Source organism: Neoarius graeffei, chromosome 14 (assembly GCF_027579695.1).
Source record: "Neoarius graeffei isolate fNeoGra1 chromosome 14, fNeoGra1.pri, whole genome shotgun sequence".
Lineage (NCBI taxonomy): Eukaryota > Metazoa > Chordata > Actinopteri > Siluriformes > Ariidae > Neoarius > Neoarius graeffei.
In genome coordinates this window covers 40,727,028-40,744,063 of record NC_083582.1, presented here as the reverse complement: position 1 = coordinate 40,744,063, position 17,036 = coordinate 40,727,028, and the positions used below count along the sequence as shown (strand labels likewise).

Sequence of the window (17,036 nt, the reverse complement as noted above, 5' to 3'; positions counted from 1 at the left end):
AGACAACCATTCACACTCACATTCACACCTACGGTCAATTTAGAGCCACCAGTTAGCCTAACCTGCATGTCTTTGGACTGTGGGGGAAACCGGAGCACCCGGAGGAAACCCACGCGGACACGGGGAGAACATGCAAACTCCACACAGAAAGGCCCTCGCCGGCCACGGGGCTTGAACCCGGACCTTCTTGCTGTGAGGCGACAGCGCTAACCACTACACCACCGTGCCGCCATGTTTATGATTACCATCCATTATCCATAACTGCTTATCCTGTACATGGTCACAGGCAAGCTGGAGCCTATCCCAGCTGACTACGGGCGAAAGGCGGGGTACACCCTGGACAAGTCGCCAGATCATCACAGGGCTGACACATAGACACAAACAACCATTCACACCCACATTCACACCTACGGTCAATTTAGAGTCACCAGTTGACCTAACCTGCAGGTCTTTGGACTGTGGGGGAAACCAGAGCACCCGGAGGAAACCCACGCGGACACGGGGAGAACATGCAAACTCCGCATAGAAAGGCCCTCGCCGGCCACGGGGCTCAAACCCAGAACCTTCTTGCTGTGAGGTGACGGTGCTAATCACTACACCAACATGCCACCTGGGTGATTACCTATGACACAAATTATATATATAAATTTTTTAAAGAATATTTTCATATTAATTTCCGATGTTATGAATCCGAATTTATAGGTGACATTTAATGCAGGAACAAAATCATATGAACGTTTTATAAACGCAAATTTAAAAGCAATTTAAATTGACTTTCTGAATTGTTTGTTGTCTTCTTCTGACTTTATTAAAGAGACCCTGGCACCCTCAGTTGCATGGCCAAGTGGTCTCAGGCACTGGATTTTAGGCTGCAGTCTCTTTGGAAGTGTGGCTTCAAATCCCACTGCTACCCACTCAGATTTTGTTCTGGTCCAGATAATAAATCACCATAGAACTCAGAGGTACCAAATGGACACAGTGACAGTCAACCATTCATAAACAAGGACAAAGGCTCTTTCTCAATGTCAAGAAAGGATCCTTTAAGGGCTACATTTCAATGATGCCATGTTATCAGATCCCGCCGAAGGACTGTTCTGTTGTCTAGCATCCTCCAGTTTCTCCAAAGAACCACGTCCTTCATTCAGAAAATTTTTCAAGGATGCCAGAGTGGATCCTTCGTGTTCTTAAATCGTCCACAATCCTACGTACACGTACAAAGCACTTTGACTGTCACACTTGCTTCTTAATTTTGCACCAAAACCCAGTAGCCTTCATTATGTTTTCTTTTTTAATCTGAAAAGTGGTCTCTATTGGAATATGCTGCTCAGATGCAAGCTTTTTTTAATGTAGCATCTAATTTTGTGCTGGAAAACGAACATTTGGACTCTAAAATGTTTTTGTACTGACTCGATAAACCAAGTTTGTGTAAAAAAATAAAAATAAAAAATAAAAATACAGGGTGCCTAAGACTTTTGCACAGTACTGTATACGGCCAGAAAATTCAAACACGGCATTTCAGCAAAACTAAAACTGTTCTTTGGCTTCTGATGTTATCTTTGCCAGTTCTCTATCTTTCAGCTTGTCCACAAATGAATGTGTACAGCAGTCCACGAGTAGCTCAGGGCGGCACGGTGGTGTAGTGGTGAGCACTGTTGCCTCACAGCAAGAAGGTTCTGGGTTCGAGCCCAGTGGCCGACGGGGGCCTTTCTGTGTGGAGTTTGCATGTTCTCCCCGTGTCTGTGTGGGTTTCCTCCACAGTCCAAAGGCATGCAGTTAGGTTAACATGGGGCGGCCTTAGACTGAGGTGCCCTTGATCAAGGCATCTCGCCCCCAACTGCTCCCCGGGTGCTGTGGTGTGGCTGCCCACTGCTCTGGGTATGTGTGTGTGCTCATTGCTCACGTGTGTGTGCACACTGCTTCAGATGGGTTAAATGCAGAGAGGAGTTTCACAAGTGTGATGAATAAAGTTGTTGTTCTTCTTCTATCTCAAAGCACAATTTGAATTCACAACAGTGGTGTAAAAGTGAATTACACTGTGTAACTAGCCCTAACCGGGATTTAAAGCAGCTTATAGGCAATTCACCATCCTGTATCCGATCATTTCAATTCACACCAACAGATAATGTCGACGAACAGTCTAAGACGCTGGATTAAAGGCTTCGATCTCTTTGGTGTTCTCATGCATCCTATTATTTTTATAAAGGCCAGCTCTGATTATTTTTCCATGGCGTACCTCTAACGCTGCCTCAGACTCCTCTAGTGAAGCCTGCAGCTCCTCTTTTTCCATCTCAATCTTCTTTTTCATTTTCTGGAGCTCGTGAACACTCTTCCCCCCATCCGAAAGTTGGTCAGTGAGATCAGCGATTTCCTCTGAAAAAAAAAAAAATCATTATTGTGCCGGAGTTACACAACAGCCTTTAGATGTAGTGCCATAAATCTGCAGGGTGGATGATACTGAACTGCAACAGCGTTTGTGTGAAAATATGGTCAAGGTTTTCAACCATACACAACATCTGCCTGAAGAATCCTACTGAGTGAGCATGTTTCCCATACTGGATTCATTCTGCACAAATAATTATAGCGTTCTCTCATAACCCCAATCATAAAAAGGAAAGATTAAGTTTGGTATTGTGTAGGCTTAATCCCTAATAATAACAGTGGCGTTAGACAGTAAGTAATGAATGTGTGGGTTAAGTGAGTCTCATCTCATCTCATCTCATCTCATTATCTGTAGCCGCTTTATCCTGTTCTACAGGGTCGCAGGCAAGCTGGAGCCTATCCCAGCTGACTACGGGCGAAAGGCGGGGTACACCCTGGACAAGTCGCCAGGTCATCACAGGGCTGACACATAGACACAGACAACCATTCACGCTCATATTCACACCTACGGTCAATTTAGAGTCACCAGTTAACCTAACCTGCATGTCTTTGGACTGTGGGGGAAACCGGAGCACCCGGAGGAAACCCACGCGGACACGGGGAGAACATGCAAACCCCACACAGAAAGGCCCTCGCCGGCCACGGGGCTCAAACCCGGACCTTCTTGCTGTGAGGCGACAGTGCTAACCACTACACCACCGTGCCGCCCCGGGTTAAGTGAGTCGTGTTTATGTTTACTCGGACCGTCCCACTACAGAATGGACAATTTTCAAATGAAAACTTTCAGCTGACTGACTGCTAATTAAATTAAAATGAACGAATGCAGTGTAAACGTGAAACATGATACATTGGCAGATATCATGTGGTACGTGTGTTGGCATTAAGGTCATTTAAAAGACTGTATATGTGACCTTGGAAGGCCTTGTTCTCCCTGCGTAGAGCCTCGCCCTGCTCCACAGACTCCTCATAGGCTGTTTTGAGCTTGAAGAGCTCGGCAGCATGCTGTCTGCTTTCTTTCTGACAGCTTTCCACTTCAGCCAGCAGCTCCTCACACTTTTGCCTCCAGTCTCCCAGCTGCTTGTCCAGCATTCGCTGCTTCTTATCCAGCACTGTTGCTGCATTGTTGGCCTGTGGTAGTAATAATGCAAAACAAATCGTCAAATCTTAAAGATAGGGATGTGACAGTACACCATGATTCGATTTGATTTGATTCGTGATACTGACTTCACAATTTCTCAGAATCTGTTCAACAAAATTTGAATGAAGAAAATGTACAATTAAAACGAATCCCTTTTTTTTTTATTTCCAAATCAAAAAATAATGCAAAACGATGTACATTTTGTCTGTGTAAAATGAAATGCATTAAAAAATGCCTATGAACAGAGGTTTACTATTGTAAACAAAATGTCGTACAGGTTTGCCACATCTTAAAATTAATAAATACATTTATAAATCCTCCTGGGCGGCACGGTGGTGTAGTGGTTAGCGCTGTCGCCTCACAGCAAAAAGGTTCTGGGTTCGAGCCCAATGGCCGGCGAGGGCCTTTCTGTGTGGAGTTTGCATGTTCTCCCTGTGTCCGCGTGGGTTTCCTCCGGGTGCTCCGGTTTCCCCCACAGTCCAAAGACATGCAGGTTAGGTTAACTGGTGACTCTAAATTGAGCGTAGGTGTGAATGTGAGTCTGAATGGTTGTCTGTGTCTATGTGTCAGCCCTGTGATGACCTGGCGACTTGTCCAGGGTGTACCCTGCTTTCCTGCAACCCTGCACAGGATAAGCGGCTATAGATAATGGATGGATGGATGGATAAATCCTCCCCAAAACAACTGATTAAATAAACAAAGTCTCTGACCTGGGGGGAAATAACTGATTGAAAGATAATGCGCTCCATAGCGAACTTAAGATCATTTAACCGAAGTTTGCTCACAGTACCATCATCAAAGTCAAAGAGCTATGGAGACAGATCAGTTATGGTTTGTGCCCCAAGACTTTGGAATTCAATTCTAATTAACATCCATACTGCCGAGAGTTTAAACAAGTTTAAATCTCTGCTTAAAACATTTCTGTTTGTAAAATACTGTTGCTTTGCGTTTCTTTTATTTTCTAAGATGGTAAGAGCGCTGAGACTTAGTATGGCACTCCTAAAGCCATTTTTATTATTATTATTATCTCATCTCATTATCTCTAGCCGCTTTATCCTGTTCTACAGGGTCGCAGGCAAGCTGGAGCCTATCCCAGCTGACTACGGGCGAAAGGCGGGGTACACCCTGGACAAGTCGCCAGGTCATCACAGGGCTGACACATAGACAACCATTCACACTCACATTCACACCTACGGTCAATTTAGAGTCACCAGTTAACCTAACCTGCATGTCTTTGGACTGTGGGGGAAACCGGAGCACCCGGAGGAAACCCACGCGGACACGGGGAGAACATGCAAACTCTGCACAGAAAGGCCCTTGCCGGCCACGGGGCTCGAACCCGGACCTTCTTGCTGTGAGGCCACAGCGCTAACCACTACACCACCATGCCGCCCCTATTATTATTATTATTATTATTAAGTGCAAATGTATTCTCAGGAGGACACTATTCTACAAAATCAGCGATGCTTTTAAAATTGGTAAAAGTAATAACATAAAGCTCACCATGGAACAAGAAAGCACAAGAGTGTTCACATCACATTTGAGATTCATGTTGGCGATATGCTTCTTTACCTTTTCCAGGTCCAAACAGAGCTCCTCCACCTCAGCCTGCAGTCTCTGCTTGGTTTTTTCCAGGCTGGAGCACTTGGCTTGCGTAGCCTCGACAGCTTCCTCAGCCTCCTGCAGCCGAGCTTGCAGCTTTTTCCTGCAGGCACACAACAGTTATACACCCAGTTTCAATGTTTACAAATGAGGTCCTCATCTCATCTCATCTCATCTCATCTCATCTCATCTCATCTCATCTCATCTCATTATCTCTAGCCGCTTTATCCTGTTCTACAGGGTCGCAGGCAAGCTGGAGCCTATCCCAGCTGACTACAGGCAAAAGGCGGGGTACACCCTGGACAAGTCGCCAGGTCATCACAGGGCTGACACATAGACACAGACAACCATTCACACTCACATTCACACCTACGGTCAATTTAGAGTCACCAGTTAACCTAACCTGCATGTCTTTGGACTGTGGGGGAAACCGGAGCACCCGGAGGAAACCCACGCGGACACGGGGAGAACATGCAAACTCCACACAGAAAGGCCCTCGCCGGCCACAGGGCTCGAACCTGGACCTTCTTGCAGTGAGGCGACAGTGCTAACCACTACACCACCATGCCGCCCCAAATGAGGTCCTATTTCTGAAAAAAGTACAGTATTTATTTCTATTTATTTCTTGACAGTCTTTTTTTTTTTTTTGAAGTGTCTAAAGTTCAGGCTAAATTCTGTATCTGGTTCGACTAGTTCTAAAGGAGCATTTACTTTGTTGTTGTTATTGTTATAAAACTGGATTAAGTTTATTGTATTCACCTCCTGTCATGACACGCTACTGTTTATGACCAGGATAAAATTTGTTTTGTATATTCTGGGATCATTCATTCTAAAAACCGTAACCGAGGCATGAAAACCGTATTATGCAATAATGTTCTCAAAATCCCTTCCTGTGCTTGCAGAGCACAATCAGGTGTGTGAGCACAGGTGCAAGTGTAACTGAGAAGTGGACGAAACGTGACAGGAAATACAATTACAGGTTTGGTTTTGTATTGACAAATACCCGTTTTATTTTATGCTTTTATTTCACCTTGGTACAGACAGAACAAATTGTGCTGAACATCATTGTGGGAGACCTTCCAGTATTGTCCCAGCTTTATGCAAGGAATAAAAGACAACAAGAGGTGCTGTTATAGGAAAGTAATCAACGGCAGGGTGGTGTGATGTGGCCTGACACAAAGCAGAGTTACCGTTATCGCACAGAAGTCATTTACTTTCCTATCACAATACATCTTGCAGTGTTTTACTGCTCTTATACCACAGGAAGTTGACAACAGTAATGCATTTTTATTTATTAAAGAATTTTTTTAATAATAAAGCTAGACGGCCTTTTGATTTCATAAAATCGGTGAAATTTGGTTCCTTCTGAAATTTGGTCATTGTGATGTATGTTTATTTCTGTAATATCTAAAAAAAAAAACCAGGCCATTCTGTGGCTGGGAAGTTATTTAATTTGAGGGGATTCCCTCGCAAATAATGTGCATGAAATCGCTCACTTCGCGCAGTCAAGCAGACAGAGGAAGTCCGTGTGCGCATGCGCAGGTTTACCTTTGACCGTGCACTGACAGTTCCATCATTCTGTCTCTAAACGAACAGCTGATCGCACCGAGGTGTTCGCTGACCGCCGATATTTATTAGTTTGGTCCTGCGTTTCCTTTCCTTCGCAACATAACGTCTTTTCTTCTCGCTTTCCGTTACTGTAGTCGGTCTTTCATGTTTCATTCACACACTCACGTCCTCCATTTTTCTCTCCTGTTTCAAATTTGTATCCCACAATGCCTTACGCAAATGGGGAAAGCCCACCATGTGATGCATGATGTAGTATCTTGAATTGAGTCATGGTGAAGCAGGAAAAAAATAGCAGAGAATTTAGGGCCACATGGCTCTAAATTCATTAATTGTTCTATTAAAAAGAAAAACTAATAAAATTGGACGTCTGTGATTTGAATTTGGTAGCTTTTGGTCCACTAAACAAAAATAACTGTCTGTCAGGGAAAATTCTTTTTATGACCCACACTTGAAAAATCTGAAAGGCAGTCTAGCTTTAATGTATATTGTGCATTAATGTGCCGTGTGTTCGTTTTTACATTCTACCTTTAAATTAAACAGTAAATTCAGTTTGATTCAACTTTATTTGTATCGCGCTTTTAACAATACACATTGTTGCAAAGCAGCTTTACAGAAATACTGTATATAAATTCTGGATCTCAATTTTAGACATGAGTTTATAAATTTATCCTTCACGGGCAAACCGGAGCTGACAGAGGAAAGGAAAAGCTCCCCGAGATGACATGAGGAAGAAACCTTAAAGGAGAACTGAAGTCATTTTTAAACTTGCTTTATTTCTTAATTAACGTGTTATTTAATTACGTTTTCGGTTTTAGCAACCTTATATCGTGACTCGTATTGGCAACTAATTGCAATTAAATATTATACTTATCAGCCTATTCGGTTTTTAGCCGTGTTGAATTTAGTTCGTTTGGTCCACGGCAGGCGTCACTTATCCGTGCGATCTTCACGAGACTTGTGCGAGACTTCGAAACATGAAGTGTCAGCCAGGTGTCAGTGCCGCCATTTTGAAAACTGTTTTCCAAACTAAATATCGCACAAAAACGAGTTTAAATGACGATTACTGCCGATTTTTTTCAAACTTTCCTGATTGCTATCAAAACAAACAAAACTTCTGGCTTGATTACATCAGCATTCGAAAGAGGGCGCGCGCGTCTTTTGACAACGTTGGCAGATGTTGGTCACTTTGATTTCCGCTGTACGTTTTACTTCCGTCCTACGATGTCTCGCACAGGTCTTACGGCCATTGCTTTGACATATGGGCTGATATATTACACAGCATATTTCAAACACTCATAACTTGCTATAGCAGTGACAAAATAGCGATCAAAAATGCATTCCTATATTTAATAAAATGAGATAAATAGAATTTAGATAATAAAAAATTTGCCTTCAGTTCTCCTTTAAGAGGAATCAGACTCAAAAGGGAACCGATCCTCACCTCCATTCGGGTGATATCAGGTCACGTGATTATAAATAAATTGCTCATATAACTGCGTCCTATATGGTCAAAAAGTGCAATCATGTAACCAGGAAATTCATTATACATATTTTTACATATGTATCATTGTAAAGGTTAAATGCCCACAAGCCAAGTTAGTTCCTGTTATCATTAATTTAAGAGCAGCTATAATTAACAGTTATTCCATAAAATCGAGTCGTACGTGAGCTGAAAGCTGTTGAGGCGTGTAGAGCCGAGTCGGCTATAAGCCATATACAACAAGATTGTGTGGAATAACTATTTTATTCTATCTACATTCACTGGATTTTGAGAAACTGAGCATTTTTATTTTTTGCAAATTCGATAAATAAAAACTTCATACAAAAAGTCCGACAAAATCGTTTCCACTTAGAATGTAAACAAATGGGCAAAATGACAGTAGCAATTTGTGAATAATATGATAATACTAATTCTTGAAAAATATTTTTTAAAAATACGTTTTTACCATCAAATACTTTTATTCCATATTTTCTTGCTTTTATTGTATTTTTTCTGGGTTTTGTTGTCAAGTCGTTTTTATTTCGTCCTTGGTTGGTTCAGCAACACGCTCCGCCATTTTCTTTTCCTCAACTCACGGTATATGAGCTGATATCCTAGTAGTAGAGCAGCCAATCAGAGCGCGCGATTGCTCATATCCAGGGAATGTGGATAGAATAAAAACAGTTGTTCCTTCAGCCTTGAAGACTTTCCCAATGTTGGAATACATGGAACTTCTTTCCAAAAAATGCTACATAACTGTCTCATCTCATCTCATCTCATTATCTGTAGCCGCTTTATCCTGTTCTACAGGGTCGGCGGCAAGCTGGAGCCTATTCCAGCTGACTACGGGCGAAAGGCGGGGTACACCCTGGACAAGTCGCCAGGTCATCACAGGGCTGACACATAGACACAGACAACCATTCACACTCACATTCACACCTACGCTCAATTTAGAGTCACCAGTTAACCTAACCTGCATGTCTTTGGACTGTGGGGGAAACCGGAGCACCCGGAGGAAACCCACGCGGACACGGGGAGAACATGCAAACTCCACACAGAAAGGCCCTCGCCGGCCACGGGGCTCGAACCCGGACCTTCTTGCTGTGAGGCGACAGCGCTAACCACTACACCACCGTGCCGCCCACTATTACACACTTTATTTAAATCAGTTTATGTAGCACATCCAGTGTACATCCACAGCGTCTCTGTGTAAGCCGTTACTATAGAAACGATCATTAGAATAAGCAAATTAATCACACCTTCTGACCAATCAGAATTGAGAATTCAACGGCGCTATGATATAATAATTTTAACACGGGTAATTTTATCATATGTGTAGGATCGTACAGGATGTGTGTTTGGAGTGTGTGTATTTGTGGGACATGTACTTGGCCTCCTCTAGTTCATCGCTGTGCTGGATAGAGTCGGCCTCGTGGCGGCTCCTCCAGTGTGTGACATCGCTGTTGAGTTTGGAGACGAGGCGCTGCAGTTCAAGTTTACTCTCTTGTTCCTCCTCCAGCTGCTCCTTCAGTGACTCACACTCCTGTCGCACTGCTGCCAAACTGTTGCTCAATGTCGCTTTACTCTGTCCACACACACACAAATTACAAATGCATTTCTGCATACAATACCTGTGCGTGTGTACATGCAAGCATGTGTGCATGTGTGCAAATTTATGTTTTTGCTGTAGTACATTGTCCAATAACCTATTTGTGTATTACAGTAATAGGTTTATGATATTACTGTATACAAATCAATATCATATGTTCAACAGAAAACAGTTTTTATTTCATTAATCAAAACTAACCCTGTATTCGAAATTGCTCACTTGTTCACTACTCCCTATATAGGGAATTACTATATAGAGGACTATAGAGTGAGCTCATTGGTAAAATGAAAAAAAAAAAAACCCACTTTCAGACATCAGTCCGTCGCGCTGGTATTTACGTCATTACTGTTGCACAATTAAAACGTGCCAGATCAGCCGACTGGTGGGTTTTCAAAATAATAAACACATGCATGTATTTTTGTGATGAATCCATATTATACTGAGCGCATCTCCCACATTAATAAATACAAAGTACCTGCAGCTTTCAGCTGTTTTTAAATCAACGCTGAATACTTTCTTCTTCGCCGCTGCCTTTTATTAAATCAAATTTGAGACTTTTAATTTGATTTCTTTCAGCGTGACTGCAATGTATGATGGGATATATTGCTTTGGTTAGTGACCATCGTTGTACACTACTTTTCGTGATGTATTGTGGGATACTTTGAGTGCACTATATAGGGTGTAAATAATCCTCATTAAGGTTTCGGACAGCACTACAAAATGGCGTCCCCGCTATATAGTGCCCTATACAGTGAATAGGGAGCGAGTTTGGACACAGGGAAAGTGTATGACAATTACATTACAAGAGCAGATATATAATATATGACAATTATATTATATTACATTACATTACAGGCATTTAGCAGACGCTCTTATCCAAAGCGACATACAACATACCCAGAGCAGTCTGCGGAGCAGTTGGGGGTTAGATGCCTTGCTCAAGGACACTTCAGCCATTCCTGCTGGTCCAGGGAATCAAACCAGCAACCTTTTGGTCCCAAAGCTGCTTCTCTAACCATTAGGCCATGGCTCCCCTTAATTAATCTTCCAAAATGTCATAATCCTGACAGGCCTACTTAAGATTATTTTCTACATATGTATGTGCAACATGCTACAGTCAGAAATCATGAAGAAGAAAAACCCCCCAGCAAAAATGTGATTAGATTTTGATGGAAGATTACTGAATGTGTGTGTTTTTTTAATACCTGGCACGAATGAACTGTGCACAGTATAACAAACAGAAACATTGTTCACAAACAGACATGTCTTTAAACATGTGCATGTCTGAGCTCATTCTATCTATCGTCAACGCCTTGTTGGCCGATTGGCCTGTCAGCCTCTTACAAGGCTGTCTGCGTATATCATGAGCACATTTCATCTACTGCTGGCTTGCCAGGACTGTCACAGCTTCACCAGACAAACAACCATTCACACCTACAGTATGGGCAATGTACAGTAGCGAGTTAACCTAACTGCATGTCTTTGGAGGAAACCCACACAGACACGGGAAGAACATGCAAACTCCACACAGAAAGGCCTCTGTCAGCTACTGGTCTCGAACCCACAACCTTCTTACCATGAGGCAATACTACACCACCCTGCTGCCCGCTGAGCTCATTACATGTTCAAAATGATTTCTTTTTAATATAAAAATTGGACTCATATTCACACCTTGACCTCTTCCTCACACTGTTTCTTGAGCTCTTCGTGCTGTGCCATCAGCAGGCTTTTAGAGCGGCTCATCTGGCTGAGTTTTGTCTCCGTCTCCTCCATCTGCCTGTTCAGCTCATTATTGTCAGCTACAGGATAGGAGTGAACAAAAAGATCCTGTTACAGACTCGTATCATAATGAAGAGTTATAACATCAACGAAACTGACTTCATGTTAAAACTGTTAATGCTATAGTCATGTTGTCTGGTGTTGTCCAGGTGAGGATGGGTTCCCTTTTGGGTCTGGTTCCTCTCGAGGTTTCTTCCTCGTGTCGTCCAAGAGAGTTTTTCCTTGCCACCGTCGCCACGGGCTCGCTCATTGGGGATAGATTAGGGATAAAATTGGCTCATGTCTTGGGTCATTCAGATTCTGTAAAGCTGCTTTGGGACAATGTCTATTGTTAAAAGTGCTATACAAACAAACTTGACTTGATATCTGAAGAAAATCTTTTTTAAAAATGAAACACATTTGTTGCAGCATAAGATCACTTGTATGTACCTTGAACTGGATAACATTTTACTGGCGGAGAAAAAAAAACCCTTTGTAACACATACATTCTTGCTAACACATACATTCTTTTATCATAGTCAAGTTTGTTAACCAAATTTATTTTTTTCGCGGTCCAAATCCTGCGCTCTGATTGGCTGGCGAGCGAGTCTGTATCCTACGGTACGGACCCCAGTTACGGACCCCGGTTACATACCTCTGGTGACTCGCTCGTTCACAACAACAACAAACATAGTAGCAATTTTTGTCAACATTTATTTTCGCATTTCTCAGGAGAATAGCATTAATTTTACATCGTGGATAGCGATAACGACAGTGTTCACAGCGAAAGTGAGTTTTACTACCCTGAGGAAGACAAAATTAAAGAAAACATTTCGGGAGAAAGCTAAAAACCTGTAACTTGCTAACGCCGAGCAAAAACATGGCTGAATCCTGAATGACTCCTATTTGTATAAATAGGGGACTACATAGGCGGCAAAATGTAGTTTTTTTCCTGCCATGGAAGTGCACTTGTATACCGAGGAGGAAGCAATTTGCATTCCAGCCATAAATGAGGATTCAAAATGGCGGCTCGGCTCGGTTTTCCCTTTCGGGCGCTCTCGTTTTCTGTTAGAATTTGGTAAAGAAAAAAATAAATATATTATTTACCAGCTTAAGGTCGGTCCGTATGGTGAAATACCGTGACCTCGGCCTTGAATACTGACCTCGGCCCAGAGGGCCTCGCTCAGTACTTTCAAGACCTCGGTCACGGTATTTCACCATACGGACCGACCTTAAGCTGGTAAATAACACTATATATATATATATATATGTGTGTGTGTGTGTGTGTGTGTGTGTGTGTGTGGTTTTCTCACACTATCTCTCCTACCTGTCAATCTGTTTTTGGCCACAGTGACCTCGGTGAGAGCTTTCTGCAGGTCTTCATTCCTCGAGTTGGCTTCAGATAGCAAGTCCTCCAGTTTCTTCAGCTGCGTATCAGTGGATGCCTGGTATTACACGAAGCTCAATGTTAGCTTTGATCAAAATGCACGGAATTCCCTCATGCTGCCTCATCAGGGCTTCCTGAACTGATCATGGCATACTGAGTTAATGAGAGGCTAAAGCTGAGATCACACACAGAGAGCCCTGCTGACTGCCATCACCACGCTGACCTTGACAGCATGTCTGTCATAGACAGTGTTGGGCACGTTACTTTCAAAAAGTAATTAGTTATAGTTACTAGTTACTTTTCCCAAAAAGTAACAGAGTTAGTAACGGAGTTACTTTGTCATAAAAGTAACTAATTACCAGGGAAAGTAATTATTCCGTTACATTTTGTGTCCCCCCCCCAAAAAAAAAAAAAATTCAATTAGTGTAATCATAATAAAAGTGAATGTTAAATGTGTTTAATGACCAAAATGGACAATTAACAGAACCAGTTAGTAATGTTATCTACACTATATTAATATTTTTGTGGGACAATGTGAGATAAGACATCTATCAAATGTAATATATTTTTGTAGTTATTAAAATTGTTACTAATTACTGGCCACTGACGAGGACAAACGCTTTGTTCCTCGACATAATGTGCATTGCACGTAGACATTTTTGCCTTTTATTTCAAGTAATGAAAAGTAATGGCTGTATTTCCAATGTGAAAGCGCAGTGCTGGGCTGACCGCTCGCCATCGCTGTGTCTTCTGATTGAAAGAGCGCGCAGTAGTGTAGTAGGCGTGGCCTACCTACGTATGTTGTCCAAATCTACTCTGATTGGCTGACTATGCCGTTGTCTCGCATCTCCCCGCCCCACACGAAAGCAGAGTAAAGAAAGGCTGAGCGAGCAGCGTGCCAGATGAGAACAGCTTTAATAAAGTAACGCGTAGTATTTTATTGTAAGTAACGGGAACGGCGTTATAACGATGTAAAAAGTAATTAGTTAGATTACTCGTTACTAAAAAAAGTAACGCCGTTAGTAACGCCGTTTATTTCTAACGCCGTTATTCCCATCACTGGTCATAGAGAACAGCTCAAATTGCACTGGTATCAGGTTACAAAGCACAAGGAGATATGAGTGACTTTGAAACTTCAGAATTGTTATGGAAATGAGATTTTAGGTGGTAAAAAAAAAAACCTAAAAACTATCTCAGTAGGAGCTTGTTTTGTTTGAATTTTTTTTTTTTTTGGTGATTAAATACAACAAATCAATTTGGAACGGAATGTCTCATCTCATCTCATTATCTCTAGCTGTTTTATCCTTCTACAGGGTCGCAGGCAAGCTGGAGCCTATCCCAGCTGACTACGGGCGAAAGGCGGGGTACACCCTGGACAAGTCGCCAGGTCATCACAGGGCTGACACATAGACACAGACAACCATTCACACTCACATTCACACCTACGCTCAATTTAGAGTCACCAGTTAACCTAACCTGCATGTCTTTGGACTGTGGGGGAAACCGGAGCACCCGGAGGAAACCCACGCGGACACGGGGAGAACATGCAAACTCCGCACAGAAAGGCTCTCGCCGGCCACGGGGCTCGAACCCAGACCTTCTTGCTGTGAGGCGACAGCGCTAACCACTACACCACCGTGCCACCGAACGGAATGTTGAAATTGAAATTAAAACAATGATTTGTAAATAATATTTGACCTGTATGGCAAGCAGAACAATACAACAGCACATTATTTGATGTTTCACCTCATGAATTTTATCGGGTTTTTTTCACAATAAAATAATTTCTATTCTGATTCTTGCAACATATTAAAAAAGAAAAAGTTAGGATGGTGAAGCATTTACCACTTTATAATATTGCCATTCCTTCTCACAACACTTAAAAGATGTTTAAGGACTGAAGACACCAAGTATGAAGTGTTTCAGGTGTTATTTTGTCCCATTCTTTTTGCAAACAGGTCTTAAGGTGTGCAACAGTACGGGGTCATTGTCATATTTTTCATTTCAAAATTCTCCACACATCCTCTTTTGGGGACAGACAGCCTCTTCTTCCACAGCCATGCCTTTGTAATGTGTGCAGAATGTAGTTTTGCTTTCTCTTGGTGAAATGTCCCTTGAAAAGATGTCATCTTGAAGGCAGTGCATGTTGCTCCAAAATCTCAGTGCACTTTTCTGCAGAAAAGTGCCAAGGGCACTGACACAACCCCATACCATGACAGACCCTGGCTTTTGGACTTGTTGCTGGTAACAGTCTGGATGGTCCTTTTTCTCTTTGGTCCGGAGCACAGGGCGTCCCATTTCTTCTGGAAAAACACTGGAATACTGATTCATCTGACCCCAATACATGTTTCCACTGTGTGATGGTCCATCCCAGATGCCTCCGAACCCAAAGAAGTCAATGGTGTTTCTGGACACAGTAAACATAAGGCTTCCTTTTGGCACGGTAAAGTTTTAACTGGCATCTGTGGATGTTAATCTGTATTGTCTTGCTGGAGAAAGGTTTGCCAAAGTAATCCTGAGCCCATGTGGTTATGATCAGCTACAGATGAATGATGGTTCTTGATGCAGTGCCGTCTGAGGGATCAGAGATCACTGGTGTTCAGCTTAGGCTACTATATTATGCACTGTAGAGGGTGAAGTAATCAAATCCCTTTGTATCTTTTTTTGAGGAACATTGATTTTATCTCATCTCATCTCATTATCTCTAGCCGCTTTATCCTGTTCTACAGGGTCGCAGGCAAGCTGGAGCCTATCCCAGCTGACTACGGGCGAAAGGCGGGGTACACCCTGGACAAGTCGCCAGGTCATCACAGGGCTGACACATAGACACAGACAACCATTCACACTCACATTCACACCTACGGTCAATTTAGAGTCACCAGTTAACCTAACCTGCATGTCTTTGGACTGTGGGGGAAACCAGAGCACCCGGAGGAAACCCACGCGGACACGGGGAGAACATGCAAACTCCACACAGAAAGGCCCTTGCCGGCCACGGGGCTCGAACCCGGACCTTCTTGCTGTGAGGCGACAGCGCTAACCACTACACCACCGTGCCGCCTAACATTAAACATTTCAATAATTTTCTCATGCATTTGTTGACAAGCTGGAGATCCTTGGCCCATCTTTGCTCCTCAAACACTCGGCCTTTCCTGGATACTGATTTTGTACCAAATCATGATTACAATCACCTGTTGACATCACTTGTTTCAAATCACATCATTATTTCACTGTTTTACCCCATTACCGGCCCTAAATTGCTCCTGTCCCAATTTTTTTGGAATGTGTTACAGGCCTGAAATGCAGGAATTGATGTATATTAACAAATGAAATGAAGTTGACGAGATGAAACATGGAATATCTTGGGGTCATGCTGTCTGAAATGAAATACAAGTCAAAGTAAATTTAGAAATCACTGCTTTCTTTTTTGATTTGCATTTTCCATACCGACTAAAGTTTGTCTGATTTGGGGTTGTATATATAAACAGGGTGGATTATTTAGGGCATTTGTTAATGAGATAGTTAATTAAGTTCTTGTGGGACAATGCAATCTCTGACCAGGCACATATTGGCTAGTTTAACTTTATTAATTATAGAAATCATAACTTTACTAATCATTAATTATTTCTATAACCTTGTTATTGACCTTTGTTGTGACATTTATAATTTTGGATTGATCCAGCTGTGTAAAGTAAATTTTTAGCAACAGTCAAATCAGTAAAAAGTAAACGTTTTTCAGATCAGGTTAAAAGAACTGTCATCATTTCATACACATAAACCCGGGTTCTTTAGGAGTTCCAGTTAAAGCAGATGCTAGTGTTAATAATACACAGTGTCCTTGGAACATTGTTTGTTGTTGACTGTTTATGTCTGTTCTTGCTAATACAGACATGATGTTCATAAGAATGAATTTTACACTGAATGTTAAAGGAGAACTGAAGGCAAATTTTTTATGATCAAAATTATATTTCTCATTTTATTAAATATAGGAATGCATTTTTGATCGCTATTTCGTCACTGCTATGGTATAGCAAGTTATGAGTGTTTGAAATATGCGGTGTAATATATCAGTCCATACGTCAAAGTGACGGTCGTAAACGAGATTCGTTGAGAC

General features: G+C 42.1%; 1 protein-coding gene across 3 annotated transcripts in view; it reads right to left on the bottom strand.

Moving 5' to 3' along the window:
* Positions 1 to 17,036, bottom strand: part of LOC132898197 (myosin-16) — a 115,747-nt gene that overhangs the window by 22,825 nt on the left and 75,886 nt on the right. For all 3 annotated transcript variants that reach the window (XM_060939646.1, XM_060939647.1, XM_060939645.1), the window contains 6 exons: positions 12,863 to 12,980; positions 11,449 to 11,576; positions 9,557 to 9,753; positions 5,090 to 5,222; positions 3,291 to 3,507; positions 2,234 to 2,370 (listed from right to left, as the gene is read on the bottom strand). In XM_060939646.1, coding sequence (XP_060795629.1) covers positions 2,234 to 2,370; positions 3,291 to 3,507; positions 5,090 to 5,222; positions 9,557 to 9,753; positions 11,449 to 11,576; positions 12,863 to 12,980 — 930 coding nt within the window. The remainder of the gene's footprint in view (positions 1 to 2,233; positions 2,371 to 3,290; positions 3,508 to 5,089; positions 5,223 to 9,556; positions 9,754 to 11,448; positions 11,577 to 12,862; positions 12,981 to 17,036) is intronic.